The 24,805-nt window shown below is 38.7% G+C and overlaps 1 protein-coding gene across 5 annotated transcripts in view; it reads right to left on the bottom strand.

The window, feature by feature from the left end:
• Window positions 1-7,011: 7,011 nt before the first annotated feature.
• LOC132909898 (pituitary homeobox x) overlaps window positions 7,012-24,805 on the bottom strand; it is a 46,568-nt gene continuing 28,774 nt past the window's right edge. For all 5 annotated transcript variants that reach the window (XM_060965111.1, XM_060965112.1, XM_060965114.1 and 2 more), the window contains one exon: window positions 7,012-8,056. In XM_060965111.1, the coding sequence (XP_060821094.1) occupies window positions 7,259-8,056 (798 nt within the window). In that variant the 3' untranslated portion in view covers window positions 7,012-7,258. The remainder of the gene's footprint in view (window positions 8,057-24,805) is intronic.

The following is a 24,805-nucleotide window of genomic DNA, read 5'->3' as shown; positions in this document are numbered from 1 at the left end:
ATAAAACTCAATTATTTATTTATTACCGCAAACCGAAGGAGCAGTTAATATCGACAGGCGTAAGTATTATATATATGATATAGCATTGTCAAGAGTTTTGATGATCGAGATTGAGATTGAAGACGATGAGGAGAAAAGAAACGAGGAGGAAAACTAATTTCAGAAGAAGCAATTGTTGGTGCGGGAAGCTACCGAAGGAAGGAATGGAGTGAGTGAGTTTATCGTTGATGAACGAAATGATCATCAACGATATTTAATAGCTACATAACGATGTACGTATAATAATTATATAATGTATATAATAATTGGATAATATTATATCGTTATATAATTATTAATAAATAGAACGTACAGAAAATAGTATCAAAAAAAAGGACAACAATTTTATACATATTTATACTTGCAACTTCGTAATTAGGTATTTAACAGAAATGGAAATATTTTAATTTTCATGTTGCGCGTTAGGTAATATATTGTGAAAACTTGTCAAAGTTCCCCTTTTTTACGGTACTTGGGTATGATCCCGAAGGGGGAAGAAAGTCTTACTTGTTGGAGAGTCGAATCTCGTGAAGAAAAAGTAGAATCGGTGGGGATTCCATCTTTTTCCGCGCGTAAAATTCCCTTTGTCAAGACGGACTCCAGTTAACTGGCGCTCCTTTCCGGTTGTGAAATAAAACAGGTTTAAGAACACGTTGAAAAACGCGGAAAAGTAATTTCAAAGAAGTCTTCTGAAAGAGTGACAACGTATTCCGTGATTTACAGTGAATTTGACATTTTTAGATACTTTGAGATTTATCTGTTTGTAATTTGAGGATCGTAAACGGAGCATTAGTAACACTGCGTTACATAGCAAGATTTTGTTCCTTGTGTTTTCAATGATATAATATTTTCACCTATACTTTTCGCCCAATTTTCAATAATATTTATGCATACGTGTCGTTTATTCTATTTATTCGAAAGACATTATTTCTCGATCAATTATCGTACGTCATAATGCTCTGCAAATTTTGTTTTAATTGTCAAATATAAATGCATTATTTCATTGATCTAACGTTTTAACATATATTATACTTTGAAACGTTTTTAAGGTAATTAGACGAAGTCTTGTTTCATTTTCTATCTTGTTTTCTTTCTGGGAAGTGCAAATAGAAGAACCTAGTGTAATATATGTTAGAAAATAGAAAGAAAATGCAACAAAGTTTGCAAGAATCTTTACTCTGTGCGGAGATTTTTGGTATAAGTGTGTCGCGCGCCAGTTAAACGATAAGATTACGAACAAAGATAAGTTGCAGAGAGATAAAATACTCTTTGTACATTGGACCTATAATTAATAGATGTTTCAAAAGTGTCTGTCAGACAGACAGAGTCTCGGTGAAATTAGTACTTTAATTGCGGACCATTACAACTTTCTTTATCTCCGTTCCTTTTTTAATTACACCACATACTTGAAAATTACACGAATAATTACATGAATAATTAACACTTGTAAAATTTGATCAAATCGATTAAACCGTCAGTAGGATTTTACAAAGACGTTGAGAATTTCAGATATTATACCTAGACCGATTATGTAACCGTTTTGTGGTGTTAAACAGACTTAACCACTTTACTTTACCACTTTTGGCATATTAAGCAAGGATTACAAGAATAATAAACAAATTCTGTACATTTAGAAAAGATTCATGTCGTAATAAATTGCACACTTGATAATCGATACTTTAATAAATCATATTTATTAACAATTCTATCGAAAGTAATAGCGATAACAAAATAAATCATAAATACAGTATTCTTCAAACATAAATATCGACAAAAGATACATTTCAAAAGAGCAGAAAATACTTGGAATAATTTACTCCTACAGATTATTCCTATTATACACACGATAGAATAAAAATTCCACAAGTTTCAATTTAAATAAAACAGGCAAGATAATAATTAATTTTGAAAATAAATTATTTTCTATAACGACGCATTGCAGGACCCTCTTACATAATTGAACTAATATTATTACCAAAACTTCAGTTATACACACGAGTTACAAGTTGTCAGAGTTAATAAATGCTCTTCGTACAACAAGTTTGGTAATGGGAACAAAGATTTATGTACGACACTTTACAAGTTTGACAATGGAAACGACAAGATTTACAATTATACAACTTGTCCTATTCAACGTAAAATCGTCAAGTTACAAGAAATTATTTCTGTAACAAAAGTCTATGGTCTTGTCATTTGTAAATTCACTAAAATTATTACGTAATAAATTATCGTGCAAGAAGCTTCGAAAGTTCTTGTCCATTCGGATAAAAATTCTTCCTGTAACTCGATGCCATACTTTCAAAATTCTCGCAATTTCTATGGCTATCCCCCGCGTCATATCGTCTCGATTGTCGCAGTTAAATGCATAAAGCGAGAACTGCACCGCTGTCGTATATAATTAGGAACATACGGACTGCAATATCTTATGACCGTGTCGTGCCATTAACGGCACAACGATCATCGTAATATACGTTTAGTTTAGTTTAGCGGGACGAGGGGTTGCCAGGCATGGAGCGACCCTTCGCGCGCCACCAAGGAGGGTGCATAATTTATCGCTTTTCCCCGACCACCATAATGCAACACGTTACACGCTCGGTATGCATGTAGATTCCGTAGGTTATCGATGCTCCTTCAATGTCCGAGAGGGTGTAATATGGAAGGCCTAACTACCGATAAATAGTCTAATCATCGATCGGAATTCATTGCCCTGGCTTCTGTCTTAATTCAATAGGAAGCGCGTAATTATTAAACCGTTCCAAATTGGCGAAGAAAAATTACTCGGAATTTTACTCTGAAATGTCGAAAGTGCCTCGATTACGTCGTACCTTTGCTTCGAAAATCATACGATTTCACGATATTGCGTTATTTAAAGAAACGAAGAAACGTTATATTTGAACGTAACGATATATTACCTCGTTGATCAAATGTATGCTGCTATTGAAAAATATCTAGATACTCGTTTATTATTGGTATTTTAAGTACATGTAAAATTACGGATAAATTCAACTAAAACGATTTTATTTTTTATAATAATTGTTATAATAATTATTTGAAGATAATGCGTAATAACAAAACGGATATTTGTAATCGTCAAACTTTGTTGGACTACTTTACTATTTGATTATTTGACAAGCTCCTTGTCTTTTTTCAATATATTGCATTATAGTTCGTACTATTATTATTACATCCATTGTTTATGTCACTTTTTGAGCAAGGGCGGAATTTGATAAAAATTCCGCAGATCTTATCGATATTTCTTCTTATTTTTACTACTTTTTTCATAATATAATCGAACTGAGAATTACCTGTCTCTCGACCCGATGAATTAATCAAAGTCCGAACTATGCCGATGTATGATATATCTAATATTGCGTGTTATTTTTTTGAATAAAATCACCTAAGAAAAATTTAGTACACAGGAAGAAGGAACAGAGAATTATCTATTTTAACAAGCGATTAATGAAATATCAATGTTAAATATTAATTCACTCGATATTCAATCGTATTAAAATATAAACAAAAGAGTGTTTGAGAAGAAAAGCGGAATATCTGGGATAAATTGTTCTGCCTTTTCCATTCGAATGGAATACTATCGTATCCAACTTGTTAATGTCATCACGAAGTTAGAAAATAGGTTTCGCGGCCGCAGCATACGCAACTCTATATGAAAAGATACTTTTGACAAGTATAAATCATGATAACCTGTTCTGACGATAGAACTTTGTACGCATCTTTTGTTAAGTAAACTTAGCTAGAGATAACCAATAAAAACAGAACCGTAGTTTAAAGACTATCCTTCTTCGAAAATTATCTATGTAACTGTACAGAAATAATTGAAGTAATTTGACTATATATTTCGAAGCGTCTGTAGGACGTTTTATAACGTTATCGTTAACGATACACTCTCGTCCATGAGTTATACTTGATTCTATAAAATTGACTAATAAGTCCGAACTTGTATGTGTCAGGTACTGTGCGAAAGTCAGTAAGTACGTATTTCCCATGCAGTTATCGCAACAGAATTGAAAATTACTTGAGAAATTATCGTTAAAAAGCATTTATTCGAACAAAAGATAAAATAAAAGAAAATATTATTCGTGTTCTTTTAGCTACATAGATGATGGCATAGTTCAGAAAAAATCTATTTATAGCAAATAAGGTGATATATTATTTAAATAATCGTTCTTAAAATATTTTATTTAAATAACGACTAACTTTGGCATTAACTTCATTTTGTAATCACAATGTTCGTTTATCCCTATTCTAACTGTACAAAGTGTTTGGTAATTTATGGCTAACGGTGTATCTAATTTGAAAAAAAATTCTATTGTACATTTTCATCGTAATATTATTTAAAAAGAAAAAAAGAGAAAGATTTCTTGGCGAAAGTATGAAATATATTTGCTCGTTGTTAAATCAAATAAAAGTTCGCGTAGAACAATTGAACTAAAACGACGGACGAGACAGGTGACGGTGAAGCAGTGACTTCGCTTAGAGTAGAATTGGTTTTTATTGTGACTAGATTACAAACGGGGCCTTTCGGCGCTCAATATCGCCCAGTAGGAACGTTTACATGTAGTGAGTGAAACGACGCGACGACGGGAATGAGAACATTCTTCTGCGGGCATTTGCAATCACTCACCGCGGGAACTGGGATATGTGATTACGACGAACATTTGTACGACATTGGGATTCATACAAAATAGCGGTCGTTTCTTAAATCTAGCTTACGTCACTATTTGTTCTATAGCGTTATGCCTGCATCGACTTTCGAAGTTGATCGATTCACATCGTTTTTCTCTCTACATTCACGTTTTATCGATGGTGATATGCCATTTTTTTTAATTTATAAAGCCTAGTCTATGTTTTTCTTTTTAACTGTGTATTCCAGATTCCATTTCATCGAACGATTGTATAATTTGGCAATTTTACAATGTACATGCGTTGATGAAAAGTGGTATTATTGAAGGTATGGTCGAGAACGTAATGAAATAACGAAATACGAAGAGAATGAATCGATGGACTTCAAAAGTCCAGTTACACGTGCCCTGCAAGGGTATCGAATACAGTTTTTTTTTTATAATTATTCAATAATATTAATAATATTTATAACGTACGCATAGTCGATAAAGTGATTTCTTTCCTCGTACACTGTACAAAGCACCGTTTGCAATCGCAACGGTGGCCATTTCATTTACTTACAGCCTGTGTATGGTTTCTCTTTTCTTTTCTTTTATTCTTTTTTTTTTTGGTATTCTGCTGGATAATGTTATTATTATCATCATTACAATATAACAATTCTGAAAGATATTTACGAACCGCGTAAAATCAGCGTCTACTATACATATATCTACAGAATAATGAGTACATCTGGATCCGCGACGGATCTTTTATTATTCATCCCATTACTTTTTTTCCATCTCGTTATTCCTCTAATTTGCGATTAAATTTACTCGTCTTCTCGTTTGGAGTCTTGAAAGACTGTACACAACGAAGTTCCGCAACGACGTTGCTCGTGAATTCTGTTTCGAAACGCACGATATCCCGTGACAAACGCGCGAACAAGAAACTAATCGCAAGTAAAAATAAATCTTTACGAAAGTATAAAGCTCGTTGCTCGATAGATCACACTTTCAGCGACTATTTTTCTTTTCCTTTTTCGAGAAGAACGACCATCAAGTCGAAAATATTGCACTTTGGCTCGAGTATTTGTTAAACAGGTCGCATTTTTGCAAATGCGAAGAAAGTAAAAATTCTAATTAAGCTCAATTAATCTTTAGGAAACTTAAAATTCGCCCTACGCTCTCTGCGATTCCGTTCATTTTTTTACGGATGAAACATGCACCTCGAAACATTAAATATTATATACCAATATAATCGTTCCATCGTTCGTGCATTTACAATCCTATGTACAGTTTTCTTCCGTTTACTTGCACTGGGAAGAATGTCGTTAAATCGTGTAAATAACCGTTAAACGCTCGATCTATAAATTTCGATGAAGAACAGCGTACGACTGAATGTAATGGTAATACTGCGGATTTTTATGCGCTTATAGAAAATTTGAATGTGAAAAAATGTATAGAAAATGCAGTAATATATAAATTATTCAAAGTATAATATTTAAGTAAACAATTCTCTGCCTACGTTCTATTACTTTAACTATATCCACAAAAATATGAATTCGCATAAATATCCGCAATTTAGTAACAATTCAACATCGTCATAAATGCCACGAGTCCTCGCAAAATCCTATCCACAAAGAAGAAAATAAAAAAGGAAAAACAGAACAAAAGGAAAGAAAGAAAGAATTGACTCTCAACTAGCGTGACATAGATAAAGACAATGACAGATGTAACGTGTATTTCTCACATTTTGTATTTTTTTTTTTCTAATATTGCGCTTCTTATTATCTGCCTTTGGTACCAATACGGTATAAGATCAGTTGCGAGGCGAGCTATTTACCGATTAATTGTCTGTTCGTTACCGATCGCCAATTTGATCCACGTCACACCAGTTGAAGCTTAACAAAACACAAGTTTCATAACCTCTAAAAGTGTAACGATAGAAATTAAAAATGCAATAAAAGATACTTAGCATCCCCAGGTCCAAGATACTAATGTAAGAATTACTTGCGAAGACATCGCTGGCATCGCGATAGCGTGCGCTGTTCTCAGTTCTCGTCTCGTGGCAGAGAGAGTGTCTGCGAGGTGGAAGCGATGGACGGCGTGGTCCAACAGTCCAGTAACGAGGGCCAGTATCCGGTAGCAGTGGTAGCGTGTTGCCAATAGCTGGCTAATCCTGTGCTTCCTGCAGGACCCGCACCAGAGCCACCAATTCCGATGCCAACGCCTACTCCGATACCTCCAGCTGTCGCGATAACACGTTCGCCGCTTATGCCTCCTGCCTCGATCACGCTTCTGTCATCCTCTATCTTCTGGTCCGCCGTGGTCCCGTCTTCGTCGTACATCAGGTAAGGGGGATGAGAAGTGGTCGACGAAGGGGTCGACGACAATGTCGGCGAGGCGGCGGACCTAGGCCTGGGTCACTCTTGCGTTCTCAGTTGATTGTCGCTTTGCTGACCGGCGGACACGTTGGCTGCAGCTCCCACCGGTACCACTTGACTGCCACCTCCCAAAGAGCTCCCGGAACCGGCCAGGGAGCTTCTAGAATTCGCGGTTACAGTGTGGTGATGGGGGCTAGATGTAGCCCCCGCTTCACCTCAGACTTGGGCTCTGGCTGTAGCGTTCACGTGAGCTTCTGCGCTGCTTGGCGAGTGAGGATTCGCCTCGCCTGTGGTTGTTAAGGCGTATTGGCACGCGCTCAGCGGTCCACCGCCGACCGAAGGAGCTCTTGAACCTACTGGACTCCCAGCTGCTGAGACTGGCGTGCTGTCCATACTGAACGAGTTGCCGCTTAGGCTGCTGTAGCCGCTGCTGTGTTGCCTGGCCTTCAATCGTAACGAGGCGATGCTGGATGTCATCGCGGTACAGCTTTCCGGAGCTGCCGCTGTTCTATGGTGTGACGCGTATACTGGTGGTCCGTAGGGATGATGGGGTGCCGCTGGTGCCGCGTAAGGACACGCAGCTCCTGTCGCCGCCACGGGTGAACCGGCAACTCCTAAGCCCGATCCCATGCCCGGTAACATCGACGTGGCTGCTTGACCCACGGACACGGACATTCCACCCATGTGGTTGCCCGCCACGGACGTCGCCGCGGCGTTGAAGCAGTTTACGGGACTGACTTGGGTGTGATGATGATGGTGCGACGCGGTTGGTACCACGGAACCCAAGGTATTGACCCAAGGAAAGCCTTTGCCGCTCAAAGGCGATGGTACTTTGGCGGCCCAGTTGTTGTACGTGCTGTACGAACTGTAGAGCGCGTCTGGGTCAGTGAAAGGCTGGCCGATGAAGCTGTTCAGGCTAGCGCCGAAGCCGGGCTTGAAGTCTACCGCGTCAGCTGCGGTGTTCGCGTTGCGCGTCTGTTTCCGCCATTTCGCCCGCCTGTTTTTGAACCATACCTGCGTTGACAGAACAAATTCTTGCGTTAAATATAACAGTTTGTGGTAGAAATAATTAATTGTGTTGGTCGTGGTTAGAAATACGAAGATTAGAGATGTAGTGTTTGGCCAAGCAAAAGTGATGCTTTGTAAATGTAAACGATAAAATTGTACAATACGCGTGCTCTGTTTTTAAGCTCGTATGAAGAAGGGTCCTGTTAGATCAAACCGACGAGACCTGCATTTTTCTGGTGGCCTTCTTTTTAGCCACGACTCATTAGTCGTCCATTGATGATAATAAGTTAATATTTTCATTGCTACGAAAATTTCATCTTTTGCTTTTCCTTCTTTCGTCGGAAGTCTCTTTGCATCTAACTTTGTTGTCAACGCCTATTTGGATTGTCAAAAATCAATGAGCTGCTATACCAGATACCTATCACTTTGATACAATATTCTTCTTTTAACCGATGAATATTTAATTAAAACAAAAAGGCGCAACAGTGGCGGCAGCATTCGATCTAAACAATTAACGTATGCAACGAATTATCAGTAAAAATGTTAATAATTAATAGTTTTAATATTTTGTATTAAGTCGAACATTTTGTATAAGAAAATTTTCAAAACGAGGTTGCAGTGGTATGGACATTATGCATCTATCAAAGTCTATATTAATTTCATAATACTTCTTTCAGGTGCATATGTTATGCCTACTCAAATGGAACTAAACTAATGCTAATGTAAATAACGTAATGATACTTTTTAAATAAAAGCCTCTATTTAATCATATCAAACAGAAATTTCAATATTTTCAAACAGAACACGAACCGAGCCGTATCTCAGCCAAGTACGGCCGCGACACGCATCAAACCGAGGAAAACACTTCTAAATACAACAATTACCAGGAAATTATCTTATCTTATCACCGTGAAACAATTATGTCTCGTTGAAAAAGCAATTGCAATCGTGGTCCAAAAAATTCCCGTATCTAAACCGCGCCTACCGGAGTCCCTCTCCCCGGCCAACCTCCAACGTCATTTCTCACTCGTCCAAACTAATCTAAACACCCTACACCTCGACGGTGTAACCCACGCCCACAAAAAATCCACGCGAAATCCTTCCCCTTTTTCCCTAACTATATAAATTTCATCGGTTAACGAATACCGGTTCTATTATGCTTCGCAGTTCTCGTTGAAAAACGGACGAAACGCGCGGGGCTCGCGTTTCTGGTTTTTCGCCAGATTTCGCGCGGAGGACTCGCTCGAGCCAGGTATTACTCATGTAGCGGGACGAAGGCGAGGTTCACACTCGGTAAACGGCCGAGTCCCGAGACAAATGGCAAGAAAACCCCGGCGAGCTTCTCCATCCTGAAATATGATGGCGTTAATTCAAGGCGGCCCTCTCTCGCGTTCGATACTGCGAGGGCGAGCCGCTCGTCAGCCGTTTCCACCCTCTTTCCTTTCCCATTCGCCCTTCAACCTCGACGCCATCCCTTCGCCTTCGGCTCGTTCCTTCGTGTTGCTTTTTCCACGACGCCCAACCAGCTTGCTCCCGACAATTATACGGGTGGTTGCACTCAGATACTCGCGTAACTGTAAGGCAACCAACGTTAGAACGTTTGGTACTGAGGCGAGGATTCGGCCAGCGAGAAGGTACAGTAGTTGGCGAAAGTATTCGAACACTTGTGGAAACCTTTTACGAATATATTATGCTTATTATTGGAAACATCTTGAAATTTCGTTGGCGTTGCTGCGAGATCAGATTGTTGTGATTATATTGGTATAATTCTAAATCAATTTGGAAACGTACATAGAAGCTGCAAGATATTTGGTGGATATATTTAGTCAAAAATTTGTAAAATATATTTAGTAGACGTTGAATGAAAAATAATATACAGCATGATATGTGTATTTGTTTGTATTCATGATTGTACATTCATTTAAAAAATGATCTCTTCCCTTTCATATATCGCAATGAAACGTTAGGTGATAACATGATATGTACATCCTTCGAGTATACTCTTTGTCGAAGAGACGGTATTCGTCTGTCCAGAGACTATCTGGCCACTTATAGCGAGCTCGACCGTCGTCGTCGTATTCATAAAGATCGAAACAAATCTAAAAATGTGTGTAAGACTTGCAAGATATTTGACACAAATTTATATTTCGCAGAGATCTCTCACAAAGAATTTAAACAGTCAATTGCCCATTATATCGATAAGTCGAAATATTTAATGGGATCTTTAACACATTTTATATGTTCAAAATGACTACTCGCGCTGTATGCTAATTTTTTTTACTAAATTTTTAATTTAAATTTACTAAATCTTCTATATACATTTTCGAGTTGCTTCCAAGCTTCCCCAATTTGATCATGAAAATCTCGTTATAATGCTAATGAAATTTCAAAATGTTTTGTATAACACGTGCAATATACAACAATAAAGATTTCCCATGGCGAGCGTTCGAATACTTTTGCGAGACACTGTATCTGCTTCCAGTTGGCGAGGTGAAGTTTTGAGCGAAAAAGGACGACAGGAAGGAAGGAAGATATCGAGGGAGAGAAACAACGAAGAAGGTTGGAGGATCCTTCGCAAGATGGATGGTCGCACGATCACGCCGTGAAAACGCTAAGAGGCGCGACGAGTCATTGAAAGAGGGGAAGAAGACTGGCTAATGAAGAATAATGCCCTGCCTTTTGCCGATTATTCTCAGAACGCAGCATGTAATCGCGCGAGGTCAAGAAGCGACGTTATGATGCGTCGGATCGAAAGGATTACCGATGCGGTTTTAATGGAGATCTTTGTTCGAGCTTTTTAAGCTGGCAGGAAATAGAAGCCAAGTTCCTCCGGATTACTTTGGAATGATTTTGAGCTTCGTGTATTTGTCTGTGAGTGTAGGCTGCGAAGACACTTTGGAGGAGGATGAAATTGTAATATATTGAAATTATCGAACTTCAAAAATTGGATGGCTATTATAATACTTTTAATGTTTGTTGAAGTGGTCATCGCTTCTAAGAAAACTCTACATCTGGTCTTTAGTTTTCTCAAGCACCGAAGCCGTCGACAGCGTATAGACAAAAGACTGGCAAACCATAAACGGTAGATAGGCGACGTTGGCTTCAGGGTTTTCAGTCATAGGGTAACACTGCTAGCGTGCGGATCTGGATCAGCTTATACTATATTCGATTTGTATTTACACTTTAGTATTTTAAAAAATATATTTTCTACCTTACAATTTATTCACGCATTCCTTTGTATTCGCATACATCTAATAACCCCAACAACGTTGATTAGTTAAGATGAGCACGTTGAATATGATTACGTTATAACGTTATGAAAGTTTGTAACGCGAGGTTAAAGAAAAATTTGCCGAGATAAGTTGGAACGTATGCCATGTTATTATATGTTATAAAACTTATTGTTTATTATTTCATAGGTAGCAAAGATTTACCAAATCTTGCGGTATCCCCAATCGTTAAACATCTCGTCAACGATAATGGAACTCCGCGAACAACATCGAAATCCAAAGACCATACGACTTTCCTCCCCTATGAATTTCACGAAAGAGCAGAGTATCTCGTGGCGCGAGAAAAATATTTCCCCTTCGTACGGGCGGCGTATGAGCAAACTTTCCTTCCTGAGCAGGAACATCATTGGATTTCACGAAGCAACCCCGTAGACATGACACGGGGCGACGGTAAGCCAAAAGAGGGGGAGTAAACTCGATAGGACAGAACAGCGGCCGAAAGATGCCGTGGCTCGAGAATCAATAAACTCTCGGAAGGCGCGCGCGAGTCGTTTCGTATACACACACAAGACCGCGCCCATAAACTTTAACAGCATCCCAGAATTCGAGTCGACTCTGCTGGCTCATAAGCTTGATGAATGAACTTTCGAATCGCGCCAGTCACGATAGAAGTCGACGGATTAACCAACGTGCTGATAATTTTCGAAAAACGATCTTGACCGGCGTTAACCGCAACCGTAGCGGCCATTTGTATTATAAAGCTGCAGGGAAGAAGATTTGGATAGATACATTGACCCGTTAAAATATTTTATATTAAAACCGCGAGAAGATGTAGAAAAATAAGAATAAATTCGTCCTAATCGATCGACTTCTTTTAAACCATAAAATATATCAAAAATTCACGACGATCCTATCAAACGATCGTCAACAATGAAACTACACGAAGAATTTTTCCAAGTAAATCGTCGTAAATTTTAAGACATCAATTTCCACTAAGAAATAACTTTTCTTTCGTACGTTCTTCCAACCCTAATAAATCAGCGACAGTACACGCTCTAATTGTCTGTGCGATTTGTCGGTCGTTGGATTTTTGCTTAATGGAAGTATAGGTAATTCGAGAAGCAAGTTGGTAGACGCGATAAATCGAATCCAATGTTTTCCACTCGACAACCGCTTGAACAATGGCTCCCGTCACGTCATCCAAGCAATAAAACCTCATCAAATCACGACCCCTCGCCACCGCGTAAGCTTCCGTGCACGGCTCAATCTACGAAAGCTTATATAAATGTAATGAGACCGTGACCGGGGCTAGCTCATCAATCAAGCCCCCACCAACCGACCAGCTTTTACCTCCCCAACCTCGCATTGGCCACCCTTGATCGTCTTTTCTGTGCCACATATACGTTTCAGCATTATATAGACACCCCCGAAAATGCTGCCCCATACGAGGTAATCCCACGACTTAGCAACGGCCACTGAACAATCGGATAAGCGCGATTCGTTTCGTACGAGGTGGCCACGCTGTTAGCCTATTTTTTTTCTTTCAATACGTCAATCTTGTTGCTGTTTGAGATACAGGTGGGTGAAACGTATTTCTAAAGACGAGTTTAACAGCTCGATAGACGAATTTATTCAGAGAAAAGCAATCGTTCGTTCTTTTTCTAAAACAAATAATATACATCGTGTATACGAATGTGTTAGTAGTAATCATTTCTCTAATAAACTAAAGTTAATTATTGGTGAGAAGATTTCATACACATGCAATTCATTGATTAATATTATAGATTTATGGATAAAAGAGCAGATTGTTGGTAGAAACTTTTGCGGGATATAATAAAAATAAAACGGAACAAGCGGAAAATCCTCTTTTTAAATTTTACATTCGCCTTCGTGCTACATAAACGTTATGTAAAACGAATATGCTTGTAATTCCGAACAAACGACGCGGGAGATTGTATTTTTAAAATTTAAAACCAAATATATTTAGTCGAGAGAATGCGTTTGAAACACAAATATCGATGTGATTCGTATTACTACCTGAAAACAATACAAAAAATATCTACACGTTTTTCAAAGTAGGAATAAAACGATATTTATCGCAAACTGTTTCGGTTATTTAGAAAATAACTTCAAGTATTACGTACAAATACCTGTTATACGAAAGAAAATTAGATAAACGAACAGAACTGAAAATAAAAATACGGCATTCGATTTATTAAATCGAATACATCTTCTTAATCGATACAATAGAAAAAAGTTAAATTATTTAATATCAAAGTTACGTTACAATTTAATTTAAGATTACATTCGAACCTAATCACACAGAGTCAATAATCGAAAACGTTGTAAAAATTTGACGACCTAATTAATTTACTGTCAGAGTACGTTTTACGGAAAAATAAATTTTCGACACGATTCCCAAAAGTTTTTCTTAGTATCAAAGCATCGTGTCGCTCAGAATTTACATGTTACTTGAATCTTTTAAATCTGTGTCTTATTTATTCGTCGCTATATCATTATATCGCATACGTTACTATACCTCCGCGTCGGTGTCGTATCGTTGCAACGAATTATTAATTCTCAACTATCAAATACCAACAAATATAAGCAATTAAAACTCCTCTCCTCGCAGGCGCGCAAACTCCTACATATTTCTAAAATCTCGAGTTCCCTCCGACTTTTGCAGAGAATTTTGCCTTTATGAAACCATAATACCAGAAAACCCACTGCGAGCCATTCACAGCCTCGTTCAGAAAGCTCTGCAGTTACTCGAAATCAGCGTTGATCCAGCGATACTCAAAAAACTAGCCGAGCATTGAAAAGTCGTTGCTCGCGATCAACGAATCGCTTGTGCCTCCTATCGTGATAAACAATCTGCGTTCGAAGCCACAGTTACAAACACGTGTGTACAACGTGCGCATGTATGTAAGTACTTACTTCCATACACACAAGTGCGCGCGCGCACGTTCACACACATACATACATACATACGCGCGAGTCGGAACGTAGCGAGGCGTCGCGTCGCGTCGGCCCAGCAATTCGATTCGTAAGACGGGAGACGTCGCGGTCGGAGAGAAGGACGAGGAGGCGAAGGAGGAACGTCGGTAGAAGGGAGAGAAGGTCGACGGTTGTAGGGTGGAGACGACGATGGTGGTGGAGAACAGGAGGAACGAGAAGGGAACGAGGGGAACACAGAGGGAAGGTTGGTCGTCGGTGAAGAGAGGGGAACGGCAGAGGAAAATGCGGAGGTGGAGGTGGAGGAGGATAATATTGATCCCCTCGTAGCCCCGCCCCTCCTTGCCCAGCCGACGCCATCATTATATTATCCACCATCCCTCCGTCTACTCGACATATGCGCACACCTACGACCTCGAAATCTACGGGACCCCTGGTCCATGCACGACTACGCGTTGCTCTTTCCTTCCAAGACGCATCTTTTCACCAGAGTAACGGTATTTGTGTATCGGAAGTAGAGTCAGAGTTGATAGAGTATAGCTTTGCCTCAAAATCCAGTATCGCGCAATTTTATTTCGAGCGGCTATAGCGCAGTATATGGTTTTGTAAATGTAGCCTTCGTAGTAATATGGTGAAATTGAAAGATCTAAATACTTTGCTGACGTACGGTGGTTCGCGTAAGTTGTGGATGTTTCTAGTCGCGGCTAAGGCGTTATTTCATGCATGTATTCGTTTAAAAATTGGTTTCTTCCTTTATATAGGTCTCAGAGGATACCTTCGTATGTACCACTTTCCAGCGTCTTCTTTATTAACGTAATAAAGTTTGACTGTCCGAGAACGGACATATCTACTTATATCCCATAGATAATAGGTACAGTAGCTGACGAAAGTATTCAAAAATTTATAGGAAATTCCTATGATTTTTTACTGCGTGTGTTGTACGAAACTTTCAGAAATTTCATTAGCAGTGTAGCGCGTGAGCTATTGTACCGTGTACCAGAGGGAAGTAGATACGTCTGTCTGTGGACAGACGAACGCGAAAGAATAATTATTTTTATGTGTGATTTCTCGCTTCAACCGTATGCCAAAGAACTGAGAGACTAAAGGGAAATTGAGATATAAGGTGTTCGAAAATCAGAGCAGAATTAAGTAGGTATACGTGTAGAGTGATTTGGTTTTTGTCGTTGAACGCATATCTTTTTGCGGCGAAAATATGTAAATACGACAACGTCAGAAACTTTGAAACGTTTGAAAATATAATTGCCTTCGGCTTTATCCGATTTCGACTGGCTGTTTCTTACGTCTCGTTCTTTACGTTTCGTAATGGTAGCAGAAACACGTTAACGAATATGGTTATTTCACGACGGCCAAAGACGTCTGGAGACAGCACTTCGTTAAAAATAAATTTCGCGAAGAAATCTCGTTGGATAACGGGGAACTCCGAGAGGATTTTAGGGCCGTGAAAATCTGTCCGCTACTTATTCGCCCGATGCCGCCACTTTTTCAGTTCTATACATCTTTGACGAGCTCGAAGGGACATCGCTTTGGACGATTGCCGTGGCAGTTTTTAGAGACAGCTTGCTTGTCGGGCATTTACGAAGATATTGGCTCTTGTATCCTATTTTTCAAATTGTTGGTGTTATTAATTGAAAAAGACGTGAAAAATGGATGATAAAGGTGGAACGTAAACGTTTAATAAATATAACGATTACATATCAGACTGAAATATTTACTCGCACCTCGGTTGAACTTGAAAGAATTACTTTTTAACTCTCCCAGAGTTGTTTGTTTGTATATCTCAAACTTTGAAATATTTATCAAGAAATCCGTCTGTTTCGCTAATTCTAAAAAGAGAATAGTAGAAAAATAGGAGATATAACTCAATAGGAGTAACTGCACCCTATCCAAGTATATCTTCATGGCCAAATATTCTCGAACGAAGAACCGTATCCACTAGGATACGGCAAAGAAGCATCATGGCTCCTAGCACAAATTCTTTTTATCCTTCGTCTCATCCTCCAATTCTGCGATCGTCTTTTTTTCGACACTGTCCGCCATCCTGGCCGCTTTCATGCATTCACGCGTGCTTATACCACCCTCGTACGCTCCTTCCTTCCCTTTTCTTCTCATATTTTCGCTATTCCTCTTCTCACCCCTTTTCGTCCCTCCCACCTCCAGAACAGGCAGTCTCAGTTTCCAACGGTACCGTCTCCATAAATCTCACTATAACGGCGAGATGGATCAGCCGGAATGGCTACATCCTACGTAGAGGGAGCCAGTTCGTACTTGTATCGTGTTCACGTGAATATGTGTGCACGGTTGGTCGCGCACGCGCGCGTATATCCACAAGAATTGCTATGAATATGCGGCTGCGTGCGGCGAAATCGCGTTGTCAGGACTGGATACGAGGGAGGATCGCCTTTGGTCATCGTTCAACTTTGTCATTATGAAAAATCTTATTACAGAAGAGATTTGTCATGTGTGAATATTGGCTGTATCTGGAGAATATTTGATTGTTGATAATTGCATGGAAATAAAGGTCTATAGCACATTTCGATCAAAGTGGAGCTAGGATTGAGCGAACAATTGTTCGAGGTTTCGATTTTCAGGTTTAATCATATTGGCTGTTTAATTAAATTTTTAATAATGGAGTACTTCGTACTTAAGAATCCATTGCGAAAGAATAGAAATCGCTATCGTATTCGCAGCACTGATTGATTAACATCGAATGATTAACACGATTGGCGGGAGAGGTAGTATAGCTTATAAATTTTTGGCTACGTATATCACTTACATAGTGATTTGATATATAAAGTATTACATAAATATAGTATGAAAGAATGGTTTTCCTATATGATGTTAAGGGTCCGATAGATCTTTGTAGACTTTGTTAAAATGTTTACGGAATAACTTGGATCGATGAAGTGTCTCTAGGACTGAAGGGAAACTTAATTAATTAGATTTAAATGAGAATATCTATCATGAAATCGCGTGACAGTTCCAAAAGTTTCAAAATCCCGCGGACAACGAGACAACTTTGTTGGATCGTAGCCAAGACGACGAAACAATCTTCCGAAAGACGACAGCGCAAGATCTGGTTTAGCGAATAGTTTGAAAGCATTTTCACGTAATTGAGAATACTCGCAACTATCGAGACTATATCGAACGCAACTGCAACATATTACGATCTTTTTAAAGACTTAAAGGAGACTATGATAGTTATCTTGTGTTTTTGATAAAATACTTTGGTTTTTGTCGTAAATATCTGATCTTCCACAATAACATAGACGTACGATTTTAAGATGACTATCGTAAAGTTCATACGATTCGATCGATTTCATCGAATAAAGTAGAAATTTAAAATGTAAATAGCAATAAAATAATTAAATAGTAACTTTCTAATAATTGAATAATAAAATAAATAAAAATAATAAAAAAATAAATAAAGCGAAAATAATAAAACGAAATATAAGTTGAATGTAAGAGAAATTGATAGTACGAAACAAAATGTATTTTCAATCTTTCAAATTGTTTTCGTGCTAGAGCTAGACAAGTACTAGAGCGAAAGAGTACTAGAGATAGAAAATAGAAAAGGAAAGATAGAAATAGATATTATCATACATATCTAATCTACTAGATCTATTAATTAATGAAGCGCCGTGCTGTCGGGTCATTATCGTTTTAAATATCTAAGATTGGTAACGTTTAACAAAATGATCCTAAATTAAAAGTTGATATGGACCAACGAGTTCATAAGTAAATTTTTTATTATTCAGACGTAAAAGACATACTAAAAGAGCAATTGTGTTATGAACTACGCATTATGCAATACTATTATTAAAAAAATATACATGAACCGTATAATATGTTTTATGTTTGTCTACATCATCGTACATAAGCATATATATATATTGCTTAAATAGAAATATAAATATATATATAGTAATGTATAATGTATTTTACAAATTATTACTGATTATTTGCAAACTTTCAACGAACTAGAACGGAAAAAAATCAAAGAAGCATCGCATATAACTTAATAAAATACAATACAATTCTGCTATTACAATTTACCATTTGACATTTACAGTTGACGTATCAATATTCCCTTGTGTTCGATTGTTTACGAATTTTTAGCGAATCGAAGGAAAGAAAAGAATGGATGAGACGAAACCAATAATTTCTCCACTCACCCATGGAGAATTTAAAAATCAAAGATACACGATCGACACGATATAAAAGATGCCATTACAATTATATTACCCATAATTGATAGCACTCTTCATGCGTCGATAAAAATAAAAAAAAAAGATTGAAATTAGTCAGCGTTATCGGACGAATTCTTGACGGTTGCGACCAAGGGGAAAGGATTGGGTAAAAAAAAAAAAAAAAAAAGAAAAGAAGGGAAAGCGACGGAAGCGAGTATTATCGTTTGTATTAAAGTGGTCCGGAGGGCAACACTGAACGATACAAACGGCATATGAGCCGGCGTACGACATGGAATGGGAAGCCAGCTAGCTCTCTCTTGGTGTGAGCAGTTTTATGGATTTTTTTTATCGTTGTGGTAGTGGACTGTACAGCTGCAGCCAGTGGGATTCGGATATTCAATGTTGGCGTACCTGTATGGATATTAAATTAACACCCGTAAGCCGCGAGTATTAACAACTTTGCAAAAGATTATACGAGATTATGAGCTCAAGCGGAACACGTGATTTTTAATGCCGTGTCCCAGCTAGCTCTCGTGCTTCCTCCATTCCTTTGTAATTTATAAATAGTTACGGCTCATTGCGTTACGCGCGCTATCGATTCGCGTCGAATTCAATGCATCCACCCCCTTTTTTTCTCTTCCGTTCTTTTTCCTCTTTTTAGTCTCTGTTTTCTTTCGTTCCGCGTCCCAACAGTCAGAAACCGTATCTGTCGTTAACGCGATCGCTTCGAAGATTGTCTGGAACCTGTTTCCGCGACGAAAGGGTTTACGATGGTTCTGTTTCTTTTTTGGCTTGCACGTTGTTCCGGAGGAGTTCGACCATTATTCGATCCGGGCCAAACCGATTTCCAGTAACAATTGGACGAATTTCAATGTTACAAACTACGAACAGACGTTACAGACTCTATCTACGAAGCAAAGTAATAAATTCCAGGTAGATTCAAATTGCTGTGGTCTCCTTTTCGTATTTTTCTTTCTTCAAAAATCGTTCGAGGACCGTTTTAAGATTTGTTACTCGAAGAGTAGTTATTGAAATATTTTGTTCTTTGTCGTTCTCACTATAAATGCGTGCAATTAATTCATATAAAAGATCAATCGTATTTGGTTACCTTATTATTAATTCATGTATCTATACATTTATATTTTGTTCACATCAAAATTATAAAACATTACTTTTAATGTCACAATATATCGTCAAATTGTAAGTCGTATCGAATGATTGTAATTTGTAAAATTTGGTTGTGACGTTTATTAGCCAAGTTACTTGCTATGCTTACGGAAAAATTGATCAATACTCGTACTTTATAAATTAGTAAAATAACGCCTTTGGACTTATCCCACTCCTTTCTATATCAACTTTTGTACGTATATATTAATGTTTGTAAATAATGCTTTTGTGGTTCGTGCAAGGATTTTCAACGTCACTGATTAGCGATTATGTCTACATATTTTCGCGATAAGAAAGAATTCCGTGAAACACTTATCACCGGAAGGTGGATTGATTAGTTGCAATTATCGTTACATCTGTGCCATTTTGAACTTTGAATTTTATAAATGGAAGATATGAAATATCTGGCGCAGAATATGATCTTTAATTGTGTAATGTAATGAATGATGTGTTCCTTTCTAGTTTATCAATTGTAAATTATTCCACAGAATGATAATCTAATTAGATTCATTAGATCGCTATCTCTCAGAGTACAAGCGCGTGTAACTGATTAAATATATTTGAGAAAAATTTCTCGTCACGTTTGTTATCTTTCGTGTTAATGTTTCCTATCGAGAAATTTATTACTTTATGTTTTAAACGTTTATGCTCGTTCGAAACGATCGTGGAAATAATACCCCTTAGTCGAATTTGTAAATTCTCCAAAAATTTGTTATCGTACAATTATGTTTGCATTTCCATATCTTTTGCGCGTTATTTCACTCCTGTTTCTTACTTACTCGATCCTTGATGCGTCAATAATAGAATCTTTTATTTTTAATTCATTTTCCGGCAGATATTTTTAATCCTTAAATCATCTGATAATAGAATTTTAGAAACTTTGAATTTATTCGATAATAGCACGTTTTACCATTCAATTATTGATTCGTCCTTTACCACTATAGCTATACATCATGTACTTTCAGTTTCTTCTCTTTCTCCTCATTTTAGAAACACGCTATATTAGTACAATAGATTCTCAGTTATTATATTTTACTTCGACCACAAATCAAATATTGTAACACGAATCTTATCGACTAAAGATACCAATATCATAATCATAATACTGTCTATTATATTAACTATCCATGTATACCAGCCGACAACGCTAAAATCCATATCAAGAAATCGTGCAAATTTAATCGGTCCTCTATATATACGGCCAACGTTGGTTTTAATATCGGACGATATTCCGTGGAGCAGCCGCGGAAAATAAATCCGGAAATTCGATAACGTTACTTCGGGACTACAATTCACCGTAAAAGGTTAATATTCACGCTGGTAATCCACCAACGGAATATCGCAGATCACGCATGGCGGCCTTCGACGTTTTCCAACCCCGTCCGCAACGGTATTAACTTCGCGCGCGATTTACAGCGTACCAGCTCGCAATCGATTTACCGTGCCTCGAAATCTCCGATACAACCATCATATCGTCTCATCAAAGAATACGTTCGCCCGAATTCACGAAGTTGCATTCACAACGCGAGAACTTTCGGTTTCGCGGATCACTGCGCGGCAAATCCGACTTTAAAAGAGATAATCAATATTATATAAAAGTATTACCTATACAACGTTTTTAGAACAATACCTCCGTTTTTAAATGATTGTCGGACAAAAGTGTTTCTTTTGTACCGAATCATTAGATTTTACGCTCTACAAATTCGAGATTATGTGGATGCTATAAACAATTTTTGGGAAGATACGTTTCGTTTTAAGCGGTGATCGAAGGTGTTTGTGTGTATGTTATTAAGTCATGGAATACAATGAACAAATTTCAGAATTTACAAATGTTAATATACATACTACGATTATTTTAAGGTATCCGTGGTTCGTGAAAATTTTAATGCTATACAGAATAGCAGGAAATCTCGATAAGAAGAGTAAGATATTTCAACATATTGTTTCAATATATTTCAGACTATTTTACTTGACGCTTTTAATTCAGTTATAAGTAATATTTACTTTTTGTATTTACGAAATAAAGTACTTCGACCTCATTAATGAAATATTTAAACGAATGCGTCATTCATATAATATTATACATATAATTGAATAAACACTTTGTAACAAATTATTAAATGAACATAATTAAATGAACATAATCATTAATGAACATAGGTACATATATTATATATATATATCTAACAGGTATTTAAAAAATGTACGAATATACCCTAAATTCTACACGAATACTAAACTTTTATTTTCCTGCAACTTGAAAAGCCTCGACGCATTCGGACGGAAAAAGTATCCAAGGAAATCCCGAAAGCAGACTGGCCTCGGTCGCTAAAAATTGTTTTTTCCTGAAAAAGTGTGTCTGTTGCGGTGAGAGCTGTCCCTGAATCAAACGAAGCGGTCGAAAAGCTCGTCTTGCTTATCCCTAAATCCCGCGTATCACCGTAACAGATATCCGCGCCATTACAGGCTCAATCACTGGTCCGTTAATCTGGAGATCTTTGCTCGGCCGCAGCAAAGGCTTCATAACGCGAGAGCGGTGCGCTGGAATCAGGCGGCGTTCGCCGCGAAATCCCGAAGACAGCCGGCGTTGAGCCTTTGTGCACACGAGAACTTACGAGCTGGCAAGTGGCGGGCTCGGCCTGCCAACAGCTGGTTAGACGTTAAACCCCGGCGTATAACCGGAATTCGCGTTGGAGCGCGACAGTCGTACAGTGTGCCTTGGCGCGAAAAAGAGAGCGAGACAGAGAGGTAAATGGTGAAACGAAGGCGAGTCGCGGTTCATCCAGGGGCGGCGAGAGAGAGGGGAGGGTCAAAGCGTTCGCATACCGGATGCAAATCGGTCTACGGAAGAGATATGCAACCGGACGACCGCAGTGCAGTACGGCGCAACGCGTGCATCGGAATGCAACCGGCCGTTGCAATGGCAAAGGTAATAATTGATATATAGCGATGGCATTGGCCGCTGACAGCCGCTAACCCGGCCGAATACGGATGACACCCGGTAATCCTCACTCTCATACCGGTTAGTGTCCACCTATATTCCGTGGCGTCCCATTTCCCATTCCCATGGCGTGTAAGCTCGGCCCCTCTCGTTCCCTCTACTCGTCTATCTGCCTTTCTCTAACCCTTCTCTCTCTCTATCTCTCTTTGTACATTACGCGTGTGCGTTTTCTACCTCGCTTTAACTCTGTCGGTCTGCTGTACGCTTCCTCTGTTCCTCCAGCAGGTGTACCAACACACGAATCGGCGACGTGTGTCCGTCGCGAGGGTGGTGAAAGAAGCGAGAACGATACCGAACCGATAGAGGTAGATAGGAACAGTGGGAATGCACCGAGAGAGTGGAAGGGCAGCGAGAGGAAGGGGCTGCAACGAGGGTGAGATAGAGAGGGAGGAAGAAAGGGAGAGATGCACGTTCGCAGTACTATAGCGGAGGCTGCAGCATACAGAGAGTCCCGTGCAACGACGCCGCCACGCGGTGTGCGGTGCAACCATACTAATCCGCCGATGGATTTATGGTCTTAATCACCGGCGGATTATCTCGGACAGCCGCGCTCTGCTGCCACCGACCGAAACATACGCCTGCCTCTTTGCAGATAACTCTACCCAGCTCTCTCTATCCTCTCGCGCTTTCTCTCCTCTCTCATCCTCTCTTTCTTTCTCTGCAACCTTGCACGCCTTGCACCCTGCTTGCACCGTGTCGTCCTTTTTCTATACTTCTTGCGACTCGTTCTGCAGACACAACGTCTGCATCTGGATCTTTTACGCGCCGGAATAGACTGCTGTAATCGAGGACTGTGAATCGTCGGAGTGGCGCCGAAGCGACGGCAAGGTGAAAATCGAATCCGTCGAATAGGATGAAATTTGTGGCATTTCTTATTCCTTGGTTTCTGCGAACTGACGACGGTCAGGTAATTTGTGAAACTGCTTTATTGCGGAACATCTCGCGGCCGAAATTTGCGATTCTACCGAGTCGAGCGTGAATCTACGAATCAGCGATCCGTTAGTTAGTTCATAATGTTCATAATCCTATAGTTAAGTAAATCAAGATTTTGAGACTTTGAATCTACTCGCGTATTTCAACGCTCAAAGTTATTATACCTTTAGTTTAATAATTACCCGAGTCACGATATTATTCTCGGCTGCCAAATTTCTTATAATAAACGTAACCGATCGTCTTGGAATAGATTCCCTTTAAATATAAACCTACATATATTTTAACGCGTGCTGAGATTTCATTTAAAAATTGGATTATCTAGTTTTAAAGCTACCTGGGTATATGAGAAACATATAAATCACCGAGAAAAAATGTGAAAGCACCGATAATAAATTTCCGTTGTTGTGATATAAATTACGCAGCGATAAAACAAATAGCATAAAATAACAAAGAACCAGCCCAGTTCTATGAATTTTTATAATGCAAATTGTTTGCTATTATATGCGAATATAACCTTCGTATATGTAGACTGTTATACGCTTTTTACGAACGTATATTATTATTCGTTTTACAGAAAATAATCGTTGTATTGTTTATAATCCCAACGTAATTTGTGATACAAAAGAAAAACTATAAAGCAAGGGAGAATGTAATTTTACGAACGAGCGGTTTCATCTATTTTATAGTAAACAATCGCTATAAAAAACGCTATTACCTTCGTCGTGGCACACCTGACCAATTCTACTTAAATTCAAACGACTTAAACTTGACCAATTCAAACGAAGCATTATCAGGAAATATCCTATCAAACGAATCGAATCAGCCTGTTCTTTCGAACGATTTCGCCTCAGGTCGTGAACCACCCCATTCAGATATCGGTTGAAATACCGGCAAATCCGTGGACAAAATAGATAAGCTTTCGCGCATTTATCGGCAAGCATTAAATGTTGCGTCGGGATTAATTAAGCGTAATGCCGCGGCTAGAATTGACTAAATGCGTCGGAATCGATTCGCGTAAATTCCGCCGTTTGCAGGTTTGTGTCACGTAGAACTTTCCACCGAAGGACGACACAACAGCGCGAAAGCACGGTTGAATGGATCCGACAAGGATCGCGGTTCGTACCGTAGGCGCGATTTCGCCTCGCGTTCCACGCTGAACTGACGGGAACACGTACCGTGCTTTGCCACACGCGATTCGTGTGATAAATTGAAAATTTTGAGAGTAGTCTATCCATAAGGTTAACGCGAAGATTTCAGGCTT

The sequence above is a fragment of the Bombus pascuorum genome, chromosome 8 (assembly GCF_905332965.1).
Source record: "Bombus pascuorum chromosome 8, iyBomPasc1.1, whole genome shotgun sequence".
Taxonomy (NCBI): Eukaryota; Metazoa; Arthropoda; class Insecta; order Hymenoptera; family Apidae; genus Bombus; species Bombus pascuorum.
This window is presented reverse-complemented; position numbering and strand designations above follow the sequence as displayed.